General features: G+C 35.7%; 1 protein-coding gene across 5 annotated transcripts; it reads left to right on the top strand.

The window, feature by feature from the left end:
- Positions 1-123: 123 nt before the first annotated feature.
- On the top strand, positions 124-13,516 carry LOC119071169 (acyl-lipid (8-3)-desaturase-like). Of its 5 annotated transcripts, XM_037176283.1 has the most exons (7): positions 124-488; positions 550-864; positions 939-974; positions 1,033-1,169; positions 1,222-1,259; positions 5,080-5,081; positions 12,979-13,467. In XM_037176283.1, the coding sequence occupies exons 1-7, from the start codon at positions 212-214 to the stop codon at positions 13,440-13,442; spliced, it is 1,269 nt and encodes a 422-aa protein (XP_037032178.1). In that variant the 5' UTR covers positions 124-211; the 3' UTR covers positions 13,443-13,467. The 5 variants fall into 5 exon arrangements, with proteins under 5 accessions (XP_037032178.1, XP_037032044.1, XP_037032122.1 ...); XM_037176227.1 differs by lacking the exons at positions 5,080-5,081; positions 12,979-13,467 and adding an exon at positions 1,791-1,919 and having other exon boundaries at positions 174-488; positions 1,222-1,750; XM_037176064.1 differs by lacking the exons at positions 124-488; positions 550-864; positions 939-974; ... (1 more) ...; positions 1,222-1,259; positions 5,080-5,081 and adding exons at positions 4,663-4,959; positions 11,814-12,213; positions 12,272-12,586; positions 12,652-12,687; positions 12,745-12,881 and having other exon boundaries at positions 12,936-13,516.
- The last annotated feature ends 140 nt before the right edge of the window (positions 13,517-13,656 follow it).

Below are 13,656 nucleotides of genomic sequence, written 5' to 3' on the forward strand. Positions count from 1 at the left end.
AACTATTTTGTGCAACATCAATCAATTACACTGCCGCAGGCTACCTAATAAATAATTGTAAATATGATTAACATTTTCATTAATTTCTTTAATTACGCTTGAGGTGATCGTATAAATGAATTACAATTTAGTGAGTTCAACCACTTGTTGTCGTGAATTCATAGCTTGTACGACTTGTGACGATACACTGGCAGTGTAAACATCGCGCGTAATGGACTTTAGTGATCTACTTGAAACACCTAAAATGGAAACGAAGAAAATCGATCGCATCGCAAATGGCAGCGGTACGAAAGAGATTCTTTGCGATGGATACTTCTACGATGTTACTAATTTCATAAGTAGGCATCCGGGCGGAAGTATAATCATGTACTATACACAACGCAGTGAGGATGCTACCCACGCGATACAGCAATTCCATCAACGATCGACTGAGCGAGTCAGAATGATGATGAAAGCTTTCAAGAGGCGACCCGCTTCAGACAGTGAACGTATGTAGACAACGAATTAAATGAGTCGAAAACCAAAATTTCAAATTTTCGTGATTATCAGTCGGTTTGGAGGAGGCTGTGATAAAAAAGAACCGTGCACTGACGGAAGATTTTAACAAACTGTACTTAGAACTGGAGCAAGAAGGCCTGTTCGAGCCATCATACACACATAATATTTTGAGATTGGTTGAGCTGCTTGTAATGACAGCTGCAGGCGTTGCTCTGATTCAATGCCAAAGCTATTTGGCCAAATTTATTGGGAGTGTTTTCATTGGCATAGTGCGAGGCCGAAGCGGCTGGATGCAACATGAAAGTGGCCATATGTCTCTCAGTGGAAATCCTAGAATGGATCGCATATTTCATGCATTACTCTTAGGTGCCTTATAACTTGTTTGCAATAAGTGTCGCTGCTGGCGGCTCTACAACATTTTTTTTCTTTCTTTACCACAGGCTTAGGGCTCGGCATGTCATCGTCGTGGTGGGCCAGTAATTTATAAGCAAACAGTGGGAAAATCAAATTTCTAATCGAAATTTTAATTTTAAGGTCAACACAATCGTCATCATGCCATGCCTCAGCGTTTGCACCACGACGTAGACTTAAATACAATGCCACTTATAGCATACAGTGCAAAGGTTGTAAAAAAGCCTAAGGATGGCAAACGATTCTGGATTAAATTTCAGGTTTTAACTTTCCCCTACTGACTGAACGGTGATTCATAGCACCACTTTACAGGCTTACCTGTTCCTGATCGACACACTGCTAGTGGGATTGTCATGGTGCTATTACATCCACCCCAAATATGTCTTTAAGCACAAACACTATTTACAACTGGTGGCGATGGTCGCACACCATTGGCTAATTTATAAACTTGGGTTCTGGCCGGTACTGCTATCTTCGTGGGTAGCAGCCACTTATTTGCTTCTTAACTTCACGTTAAACCACACTCACTTGCCTGTCACAACACAACCCAGCCATTGGGTGGAATATTCACTGCTTCATACTGCCGATGTTGAACAAACTCCGTGGTGCGACTGGTGGATGGGTTACCTTAACTATCAAATAGAACACCATCTATTTCCAACCATGCCGCAATTTCGACATCCTCGCATCACGGGCAGAGTGAAGGCTTTGGCAGAGAAACACAACCTGCCGTATTACGTGTATTCGTATCGAGAAGCGGTCGGGAAAACTTTTAGAAATATGTCAGATGTTTCGAAAGAGTTGAGTAAGATGTAGGAGTAGCTTCTAGACTCTAATCGTTGGATGTATATTTTTCAATGTATATCGCGCGTAATCTTCACAACAAATTAGATTCCTGGGTTGTTCTGTCGGGATGAGTGATGTGATAGGAATATTTTCTCAAACGTGATTGAAGAACGTAAGATATTTTGATATTAGCTCAAAATAAAGACAATTTTACCTCCTGCCAAGATATTTTGTCTTTAATTCAATGACATTTTCATGCTTCGGGGCCGAAAATGAGGGCAATTTTTCGAATTTTCTCGGGTTTCCGGCCCTCTGCATGAAAACTCACATGTGCACCTGTTTGGGACGATTGATTTAAGGCACTTTCGCTTGTAGACCTCACTTCGTTCGGCCTACAATCCGCGAAATTGCCTTAAATCAATCGTCCAAAACAGGTACACAAATGACTAAATCAGGGCTAATCTTAAATTCACCAATGAAAGTCTAGAACAAGTATGGTCGATCGGCGAATTCGTCTTAAACGCACTCACATTTTATGTCAAAATAATATGAAAATGAGTGCGTTTAAGTACGGGCGGACAATAGACCAAGGGGTAATCACTGATTTACTAGCTCAGGAAATCACGGTAAATCACAGTAAATCACAGTAAATCAAGTAAATCAAAAATGAAGTTTCTACTAAATTTGAATCTATTTACTTCAATTTGTATTAGTTCATGAAATTTATCCTATATGTTTACGGCCACGATACTTCGAAATGTAATCCAGTGACAATTAAAAAATTTTCAAAAATTTTTCACAATTTTTTGTGATTTACCGTGATTTACTTGATTTACATTATTGAAATTCACATCAATATAATGAAATTTTACCGTTTTGCTCAAAGTATATAAAAACTGAAGGTAACACAAATCTGCAAGAACACACGGACCCCTACTTTCGGGTGAATATAGTTTTTATAATGTTGGACACAAGTCAAATTCACTTTGTTAGGTTGCAGCACATGCTAAAACTCAATACTAAACAACACACTTCCACCAACATTATCACGCCAAACGTCACGGATGCAACATAACAAATCTTATATTCACCCGGAACTTGGGGTCCGTATTGCTTGCTATTCCCTGAAGATTTGCGTTACCTTCAGTATGTATATTTACCTTGGTTTTGCTCACGTAAAAACCCCTTTCGTATCTAAGCTGTCCTTCAACCAACGTTCATCAAGCGAACGAATTACACCCGACAAGCTTGATGAAGACATTACCAGAAACCCTACCCACAACCACATTACCTTCAGGTGCATCCTAAATATTAAAGTTTTTAAACGAGAGTAAATAATAAAAAATAATTTTTTTGATGGTCCTGTTCTTTCCAACTAAAACTTAAAAAATGAGAAAAATTTGGATTTTTTTTTTTGAAAACAGTGAACTTGAACAGACATCTGACCTTATACATTCTGTATCACAAGTGCCCTATAATGGTGCGACACCTGCCGTTAATACTGAACACTAGAACAGCTTTTTAACGGAAAATCGGTTACTCCAATACTCTCCCTAGCAACCAAACTACAATTATTAAGGTGGTAACTATGTTTATGAATCACTGCTACTTTGTTGTTGTTGTTTTTAAGCCATATTAAATCAGCGTTTCTCAAACTTATTTTCCCCCCTAAATCGATTTTTTGAGAGAGTTTGGATGCTAGGGAGAGTATTGGTTACTCTTTTTATATATTAAATTACGACCAACCTTACAGATTTATTTTATATGAAAAATTTGGTCTACTGCGTCGAGGACGTCCCCCTTGAAAATTCTGTTCTCGTGCTTCTTTCAGTGCTATGTTGCAAAGCAATTTTTTATAAGATTTTTATTTTCTGATTATTGTCAAACGTTAATATTAGTGACGTTTAAGAATGATCACTGAAAATGTTAGAAATAAAATTGTTTTGCAAGTGTTCAAGTCATGACTTACAGAATCGATTGTTGGACCCAAAAAATAGGAGTAAAAAAAATTTATACAAATTTGGACCACCCTACTGATTATCTATGAACTTTAATAGTACATTACTTACCAATGCATGACCTATTTTGGGAAAATTGATTTTCTAGGTTTGCCAAGATTTACCAGAATTTTCTTAAATTTTAGGAAAATCTTAGCAAATTTTTGAAAAGCTTAACAAAACATGGAAAATTTTAGCAGCAGATCGATTTTCCAAAAATAAACCCTGACAGTGACAAAAGATAGACGCACATGAAAAAACTTGAGGTAAGGCTGGCTTCATGACATTAAGTTAACTGTTTGAGGCAATAGTTATTTACACAACAAGGGATAAAAAGTCGAAAAGTAAAATTTTCGTGTGAATTTTGTTGATCCAAGGCGAAGCCGACTTTTCATCTTTAATCCTTTATCTTTTTTATGTAATGGATTTTTACATGCTTTTGAAACCTAAACCAATTTTTTTGTTTTCTCCAAGTGTGTAATAAGCCACTTTCGACCCTGTAGTGAAAACAGATGCATGTATTTATGAAAATCGATTTCATCACTAGTGGTGAATTAGTAAAATATTTATTAAAACAGAGAAAAAAAGACCATTCGATCGCCACCCAATTCACGCATGAAAAAGTTCAGTTTTCGCAGCGCAGTTGCAGAAAATATATTAACATAAATATTGATCACAAATTAAATTCATATTTTCATTATTTACACTTTTTAAAATAACGTTTCTACGAACAAAAAATCATCATTATAACGCCCAAATGTAGACCTCATTTCACTGAATTATCCATCTATATACGCATGGAGTCCGACAGAACAAAATGTTTTGTGCAAAATGCATTTCGGCGGAATTTTCTATGAACTAAAACTTGATGGTCGAATTAATATTTCCCTACTTCTTGCCAATCCGATCGGTGCGTATATATTAAGTTATCAAACGTTATATAGTTTGATCATGAAAAGTAAAAGAGAATTTAACTTTCAGCCATATAGTATGTACGGTGTGTGTTAGTCAACTGACTCACTCGTTATAAAGCGGCAAGATCAAGAGTCCCATTTCACTTGCGATTAATTGTGTTTATTGGGAATAAAACGTTAAATTTTACAACACTGAAAACTGCAGCGAAATGTGTGTTTGATTTGAGAACATTTGTTTTATTATCCGGGTTTTATCGTTGACAATGTGAATGATGTTAACTGATTTCGTTTAATTAATTAGAACTAATTTGTGCAGTTACCGGAATTATTGTTTGTAGAAAATAAGAGTGATTGTACATGGGATCATTTTGATATAATATCAAAAGAAAAACAAAGAGTCAAAGAGAGCTCTTTTGGAAGTTATAACTAAACTTACGCTTGTGTTAATATAAAAATACCAACGCTTCTTGCAGAAGTAATGCGATAATAGCGCACATTAAAACCGAAAAAAAACCAAGTGCAACGAAACAGTGATTGATTCTTTCGGCGTTACACCATTGAACACGAAATTTCATTAATAAAAATCGACAATTACAGCTAAATTATACATTTCTCCGTGTCCGATCAAACTCGCCCAAATAGAAACAGCTTGGTGTAAAAATATTATATTTTTTCCGTGCTGTTATTTACGGTAATTTATTATTGTGTATGTTGTAATCGACATTTAAACATTTCATTTCGTATTCGTTGATGGAACTAATTAACACAAACACCGAATATATTACGGCATCCATTCTTCTGATTAGAAACACTGTGATTATGTTGAGACCAGTAGCTATGTGTCCGCAAGACTAAACTATCGCTGGTGTCGAATTTTTGGTGTTAATTTGTTGGCCGTTACGTTTTCGTTGCTTTTTGTTTCGAATACACGAAGAACACTAAACTTTGTTTATCAAATCTAATTGGTAGATTGTCGGTCATTGTGAATCAAGTTCATCGAGAGAAACGAATTTATTTACCATCAGAAACTCCAACAATAAAGTGATTCAATTTCTCGATGGGAAAATCTTCTTATTTGCTGCACATTTTAACGTGAAACTTTATTTTCCAATAACTAATTGCTGCACCAAGCAAATTCAAAAACGTTCCGAATTATTCGCAAACCTTTCTCATGCAAAACAGAGTTCATCAAACGAAAATAACAATTAGAAGCCGAATAGAAGTTCATCATAAAAAAAAGTTCCAAATTAATGGATTTTCACCCACACAAAATTATACCATACAGAACTTAACAGTGTGTGTGCAGCCCCATTCGATTTAAAAACACTATTTGCATTTGGTAAAAGGCAACACTAAATCCATCCAGAGTTTCTCTACCGATGAACCGTGAAAGTAGAGTAACGTTTCGCCTGCATAATTTCATTTTATTTGCAAATTCACATTTTATCCTCGCTTTTAAACCCACCAAGCCACAAATGCGATTTTCAGGCCCACATCGTCCACTAAACGCAAAATTGAGTATTCACCATCGATTAATCGTGGAAAAATGATAGTTGTACCGCTTTCATATCAGCATCAATAGAATTGTTTGTTCAGACTATTTCAGCAAAATTAATGCTGGCTCGGAGTTAAATTGTGAATTGTTTGCTTTCGTTTTTACCTCAAACATCCCGCGTTAATTAGGGTATTATCGGACGTATCCCTCTTAATCGATGATAGTACATTCCCAACAAGAAAACGAGTCCAAAAGAGTACACTATTTGGAAGTGGAAATGATATTAGGGAACGTCAGATTTTCTGAACAGAAAAACCAAACGAAAACACAGACGGAAACGCAAACGGAAAGGGAATATTTGATTCCCTGAGGCTAGCCCGTTTAATTAAAATTCTCTCAGTCAGAACTTGTCCTTTCCGTTTGGATTTTCTGTTCCGAAAATCTGACTTTGGTCATTGGTCGTTTGTTCGATAAACTCAGTGTTGATAAATTTAAAGTTGATTTCAGTTTGTTATGGTCCAATTCTGTACAATCTAACTGCAATGTTGGTAGAACATCTAAACCATAGGTGGAAGAAAATTGTGTATTTTTTAAGAGGCATCGATGCTTTGCTGAAAGGCACAATGAAAGTGTAAGACAGGCATGGTCTATTGTCCGCCCGGAGGACATAAAAATTTGATTTTCGTACTTAAACGCACTCATTTTCATATTATTTTGACATAAAATGTGAGTGCGTTTAAAACGAATTCGCTGATCGACCATACCTGTTCTAGACTTTCATTGTAAAAGCATACATTTTGGCGTTTTTTAAAGACTTGACTTTAGTTTACTTTTGATGATATTCTGCCACCAGAAATCATTTTCAAAAATATAGGACCGCAATAGATTAAGGAATTTGTTAGCTTTCAACAGTAAACAGATTTGGTTGTACTGACAAAACTGGGCAGTTTATGAAAATTTCGTTAAACTGCTGACTTTTCTCAGCTGGTCAAACGACTGCAACCAAAACTAATTTTTATTTAAAGCTAACACATTCGTGGTCGTTATTGCCGTCGTACATTTTTCAAAAAGGATTCTGATGAAAAGACATTATTATACGAGACACACAAATGTAGGCTACAATTTTAGCTCAGTACCGATGCCTCTTAAGTCTGGTACATACATCGAGCGTAGCTAAAAATCTCATTACAAATGTGACAGTATTTTTGGCTTGAGCAAAAAATCGTGTTCCACAAAAATTAATTACGCACAAACTGTGGATAGAGAATATGACGGAACGCGTTTCTTCCGAAAATGTATAAAATTCTCAAATCGCTGTTCGAACGATCTTAAAACTTCAAAATATTCCACAAAATGTTCTTAATTGACATTTATCTTAGCAATTCGTTCTTCACGGTAAATGGATGTTAACACTTCGGTAATCATTTGTGTATACACACTAAAACATGCTCTTCGTATGAGTCGTACGAGATGGGAAACGAATTAATGGAATGTTCTTGAAACGACGTAGCATTAATTCTGTAGACGAGGAATAGGAAAAAATTTCGTAGATTACCCAAAATGGGAGGGAAATAGCAGTTCAAGATTGTTTAGCAATTTCTTTTGAATTGAATTGCTAATACAACAGTTAACGGAAAGTCGAATAAAATGTTATCTTGGAATTTTACTAATTGCAGTCGATAAATTATTCTGTATAAGTCCACCATGCCTTACCAAAATATTGATAAAAAAAATATTCAAAATTAAAATCTGTTAGATGCAATACTATTCAAATTGAAATTAGTTTTGCCTATGATTGAACTACATTACTGCCGTAATTTGCATAAGAAACCACTTGCGATTTTTGTTTTTCACAAATTTTAAAAATTCGTGGTGAGTGGGTGGACCATTCCGTCTTTCGCCATTCGAATAATTTGAACGAAGCTTCACGTTTCAGGCCATTACCTACAGCATGATTTGATTTTTTTATCTTTGCTGGTTAAATTAAAACGAACAAACGGTGGTATTCTTGGATTCGTAGCCATTTAAAATCAAAATTTATGTTGCTAATGTGCCTATATTTCAAATCCTTGGGTTTGAATCTTCTTCAGGGCATTCATTACCGTTTACGTCACTCATGTTTCAAATACATATTGGAAAATTACAAATAATAAATCTGCGGCGACGATAAACATGTTAATATAATGCTTCATAAATTTTCGTTTTTTATTGATTTTTCCATTTTTTCTTTAAATTATTTATTTATGCGTACGGGCTAATTTTAGCTAATTTATTTATGTTTGAGTGTATTTATGCGAAACAACGAGTGACATAAACGGTTATGAATTCCCTTGAGAAGATACCGAAGGACTCGAAATTAGGCAAAATAAAAACATAAATTTTGATTTTGTGTTTAATGCCGCTGAGTCAACGATTACCATCGTAGCCAGCATATCCTATTTTTTAGAATTAAATTCTTGAAAAAATCAATTTTATTTTTGGAATTTTTAAGATTATATTTCAAAAAATCGAATATGACACCCTGTCATCATCTTCAACATATCAAAAAGCTTTATTGTCACCAACTGCCAAACAAATATCGTGTTTTTATACAACGAGGGATTCTTTTGAAGAATAGCCGACCGAAATTGGACGCATTTTGAGTGAAATTTTTTTTATGTGCCCAGGAAGGTATTCGACCATAGAAGCCAAAACCACTTTCACAAAAATTCTTCGAAGCTTGTGTGAACAAGACCAAACAGACTGAAAAACTTACATTTTCCTTACAGAAATTTCTCGAGGTACACAAAACGCACATGGTCGTATGGGTTGTCATTAGAAAGGTAATTTTATGTTGTTTCAGGGCAAATAGGGTCCTGTGGGGATTGGGAAGCATATACGACGAAATTTGAGAAGTTGAAATGTTTACCAAACTTCCGTAAGATTCTAACTTGGCCTGAAACAACTTAAAATTACCTTTCTACTGACACCCAACACGACCATGTACGTTTCGACTTCCTCGAGAAATTTCTGTAAAAAAGTGTAAGTTTTCAGTCTTTTTCGATTGAGATCTTCAACTGCACATATCTCAGTGCGGATTGAATTTTAACCCTAATAAGACCTTTCTAATGACACCCCACACGACCCTGTACGACTCGTGTAACTGGAAAAATATCTCTATGAAAAGTCCATGTTTTCGCTTTTTGATCATCTCCCACTAACCACACAAGCTTCGAAGAATTTTTTTGGCTTCTGGAATACTATTCTGGACACTTATAAAAAATCCACTGGAAAATGCGTCCGATTTCGGTCAGATGGATTTCAAAAGAATCCCTCAACATCTTATAGTTAATGTCAGCCGAATTTGTATATAATTTTGTTTCAATTGTTTTATCAGCTGATTCACTCAATCACGCAATTTATGCGTGCTTATACGATTTATACCATGACCTCTACCAAGCGTGTGCGTATAAATACATCCGATACATGTGAGGACCAGTTGATAAGACAGTGGAAGTAAGTTTAGACATAAATTTGGTTGACATTACCTGTAATTTGCATAAAAAAAATCTTCTAACCGAAATAATTTGCATAAAGTGTTTCTTATGTAAATTACGGCCGATGTGTTTAGATATATACTGTCGAATTAGATTTTACTTTCAATTATTATTTAGTTGAATGTCGACATCGATCTTGAGCTGAATTTGTTTACTTAACCAAATATTAACGAATTATTGAACATAGGTAATAATGTTGAGAAGGTTTTATTCAGACCACAAAATCTATCGCATACACTCGAAAAGTAGCAACATCGAGCGAAGTGTAATTAAGCGGATTGTGCATAATAATGGAAATGATGTTCAAACAGAAAAGTGTTAAACAAAAACTTAATTACATTATGGTGTCATTTCGCGTTGAAAGCAATTATTTCAAATTAGTTAACGTCTGATGAATGTTTTTCTGATAGTTGGTCAAGACAGAATTATTATTATTTTTGGGCAACATAATACCTTCAACCATTGTCCGCATTTCAGACATCCAATTCACTTGTAATTGGAAAATATTGATTGACATCCAGACTGTTCATCAATTGAAATATCTCTTGCAATTTCGTCGTGTAAATTTCCATTTTCACTGAAAGTTAAAATCGATTAATGAGACAGTATGCGTACGATCACTTCTATGATCTAAACCAGATATAATGCGCAGAGCATTATTGCATGGCTTGCTCTCAACACATTACTCTCACTTAATCAAATTACATGTTCAATGAAATTAAAAGGAGATAACTGTAATAGTTAACGCATTTAAACGGCCGACGATGGTCACCTTAACTTTCACTCTTTTAGATTCAGACACAGAGTCTGATTTTATGATTCCAATGCATAGATGTGTATATGATTCTCGTGTGTATATATAAGCATCGATTTAACAGGTTTCATAACTGCTAGACATAGATATTGTATACAGACACATGCATCGAAGATAAAAATGTAAATCAATTTTTAGCAATAAAGTCAAACAAGATTGAACGACATTCATTCGAGCTGCAGCATAAAAAAATGGTCTATTTCGCCTATTTCATACTTCCAGCATTTTATTAAAATTATGAGTGCAAGCAAAAAAGTTGTCTGAGGCAATTTGTTGAGACTCGTACGTATGTACCAATCAATACACGGCGATTTATTCTACGAGCAGGTCATAATAAGAGTGGAGGTAGAAAATGGTATTCGATGCACTGAAGAAAAATAAGAAAAGTCATTTTTCGTTGCCAGGGCCTATTTCCAAAAATTTCCAAAAAATCCTAAAAAAATCGGGTGGAATTTTTATGAGCTTTCTACGAATTATTCGGAGCTTTCTCCGAATTTTTCGGATCTTTTTCCGAATTTTTCGGATCTTTTTCCGAATTTTTCGGAGCTTTTTGTCAAATTGTTCGGAGCTTTCTCAGAACATTTCGCAATTTTCAGAATTGAAATTCTCAAAAATAGGTACTGATGTTTACATTTCAGCCATTGTTGGCAAAGTATTTGAAATACTTGAAATCCAAAGAATTATTGTTTTTGAAAGTGGATTAGACTCCGTCGGAGCTATTTTTAGTGACGTTTTGTTTACCTTGACAAAACCTATCCAATGAGCAACCAAACATGTATGTCCATAACCTGGAGTAGCAGTAATTCACGGACAAAAACATCCATTTTTGGCTTTACGTGGAAGTTACTAACCAATAAAAGAATATTAAAATTCTAGACTATTGAGGCCAAGGGCTATCTGGGACAGGACATATTTTTAGGAATTTAATTCTTAAAAATTACTAAATTCTTAAATTAAGGAAATTAGAATTTTTTTAAAGAATTTTTAAGAAATAAATTCTGAAAAATAGGCCAAGTTCTGGGTGTGTAAACAAAGCTTCACTAAGAAATAGCTCCGACGAAGCCTGGTACACTTTCAAAAAAATCACTCAAAATAATTCAATGAATTAATGATTTTACTTAAGCTTCACAAGAGTGGCTTCGAACATTATAATTTCGTTGTTGTAAAACATAAATGACTTAAACAATATACCCAATATCCAATTCATTAAATTTGCATTGTGATCTATTAACCACACATTCCATCAAATTTTCAATGTAAAACTATCTGTGCAACATCAATCAACTGCGCTACCGCAGTCTACTTAACAAATAATTGTAAACAATTAACCTTTTCATAACTTCTTCCATTACGCTCAATAAGGTGCTCGTATAAATGAACTAAAAACTCTGTGACTACAGCCACTTGTTGTCGTGAAAACAGAACTGAACTATACGTGAAGAAACACCGTCAGCGTAAACATCGCACATAATGGATTCACTCATTTTTACCGACCAAAACGGAAACATAACAAATGGAAAGAAAAAAATCGAAAGCATCGCAAACGGCGGCGGTGCTGGTACGAAAGAGATTCTTTGCGATGGATACTTCTACGATGTTACTAATTTCATAAGTAGACATCCGGGTGGTAGTGTCATCAAGTACTATACAGAGCGGGGCGAGGATGCTACTCATGCGATACAGCAATTTCATCAGCGATCGGCTGAACGAGTCAGAATAATGATGAAAGCATTCAAGAGACGACCCGCTTCAGATAGTGAACGTATGTATTGAGTAACGAATTAATTGGGTCAAAAATTTCAAATTTTTATGATTCCCAGTCGGATTAGATGAGGCTGTGCTAAAAAAGAACCGTGCACTGTCGGAAGATTTTACCAAACTGTACTTAGAGCTAGAGGAAGAAGGAATGTTCGAACCTTCGTACATACATAACATTTTGCGGTTCGCTGAGTTGCTTGTTATGGCAGCTGCAGGATTTGCTCTGATTCAATGCCAAAGTTATTTTGCCAAATTTATTGGGAGCGTTTTAATTGGTTTGGTGCAGGGCCGAAGCGGCTGGATGCAACATGAAAGTGGCCATCTGTCTCTCAGTGGAAATCCTAAACTGGATCGCATATTTCATGCAATATTTTTCGGTGAGCTAGTCCAATAAGTGTTGTTGCTCGCTGCTCTAAAAACCTTTTTTTTTCTTTACCGTTAGGCTTAGGACTCGGTCTGTCTTCATCGTGGTGGGCTAGTAATTAACCAGAAAACCGTGCAAAATTAAATTTCTAATCGAAATTTCAATTTTAAGATCAACATAATCGACATCATGCCATGCCACAGCGATTGCAACATGACGTTGACTTAAACACGCTGCCACTTTTAGCTTATAACGCTAAGGTTGTAAAAGATTCTAAGGATGGCAAACGGTGGTGGATTCAATATCAGGTTTTACCTTGCAACCCCACTGACTGAACGTCGGTACTTAACAGTTTTTTTCAGAGTTATCTATTCGTGCTGATCGATACACTGCTAGTGGGAATAGTATGGTGTGTATACATTCATCCCAAATATGTCTTTAAGCACAAATGCTATTTCCAACTGGCGAACATGTTCGCACACTGGTGGCTCATTTCGCATCTTGGTTTCTGGCCAGGACTGTTATCTTCGTGGGTACTGTCCGTGTATTTGTTCCTCAACTTCACGTTAAGCCACACTCACCTGCCAGTGACAAACGAACCGAGTCATTGGGTGGAATACTCTCTGCTTCATACTGCCGACGTTGAACAAACTCCGTGGTGTGACTGGTGGATGGGTTACCTTAACTATCAAATCGAACACCATCTATTTCCGACTATGCCACAATTTCGACAGCCTCGCATCAAGGACAGAGTGAAGGCCTTGGCAAAGAAACACAACCTGCCGTATCACGTCTATTCGTATCGAGAAGCGGTCGAGAAAACGTTTAGAAATATGTCCAATGTTTCGAATGATTTGAGTAAAATGTAGGAGTTGATTGTAATCGTGGAATGTATTTCGTAATGTATATAATACCATACCGTTGTTGTATTGAAGAGAAAAACAATTTGCTGTTTTCATTAACAAAAGAAAGAGACTACTGATGTGTGTCACCAAGGTAAGTAATATGCGACGTGGTATGAATACATAAATGCAGGAAGTGGACGTTTACAATTAACGAATCATAAGAAAAATAAATAAATAA

The sequence above is a fragment of the Bradysia coprophila genome, chromosome II, assembly GCF_014529535.1.
Source record: "Bradysia coprophila strain Holo2 chromosome II, BU_Bcop_v1, whole genome shotgun sequence".
Taxonomy (NCBI): domain Eukaryota; kingdom Metazoa; phylum Arthropoda; class Insecta; order Diptera; family Sciaridae; genus Bradysia; species Bradysia coprophila.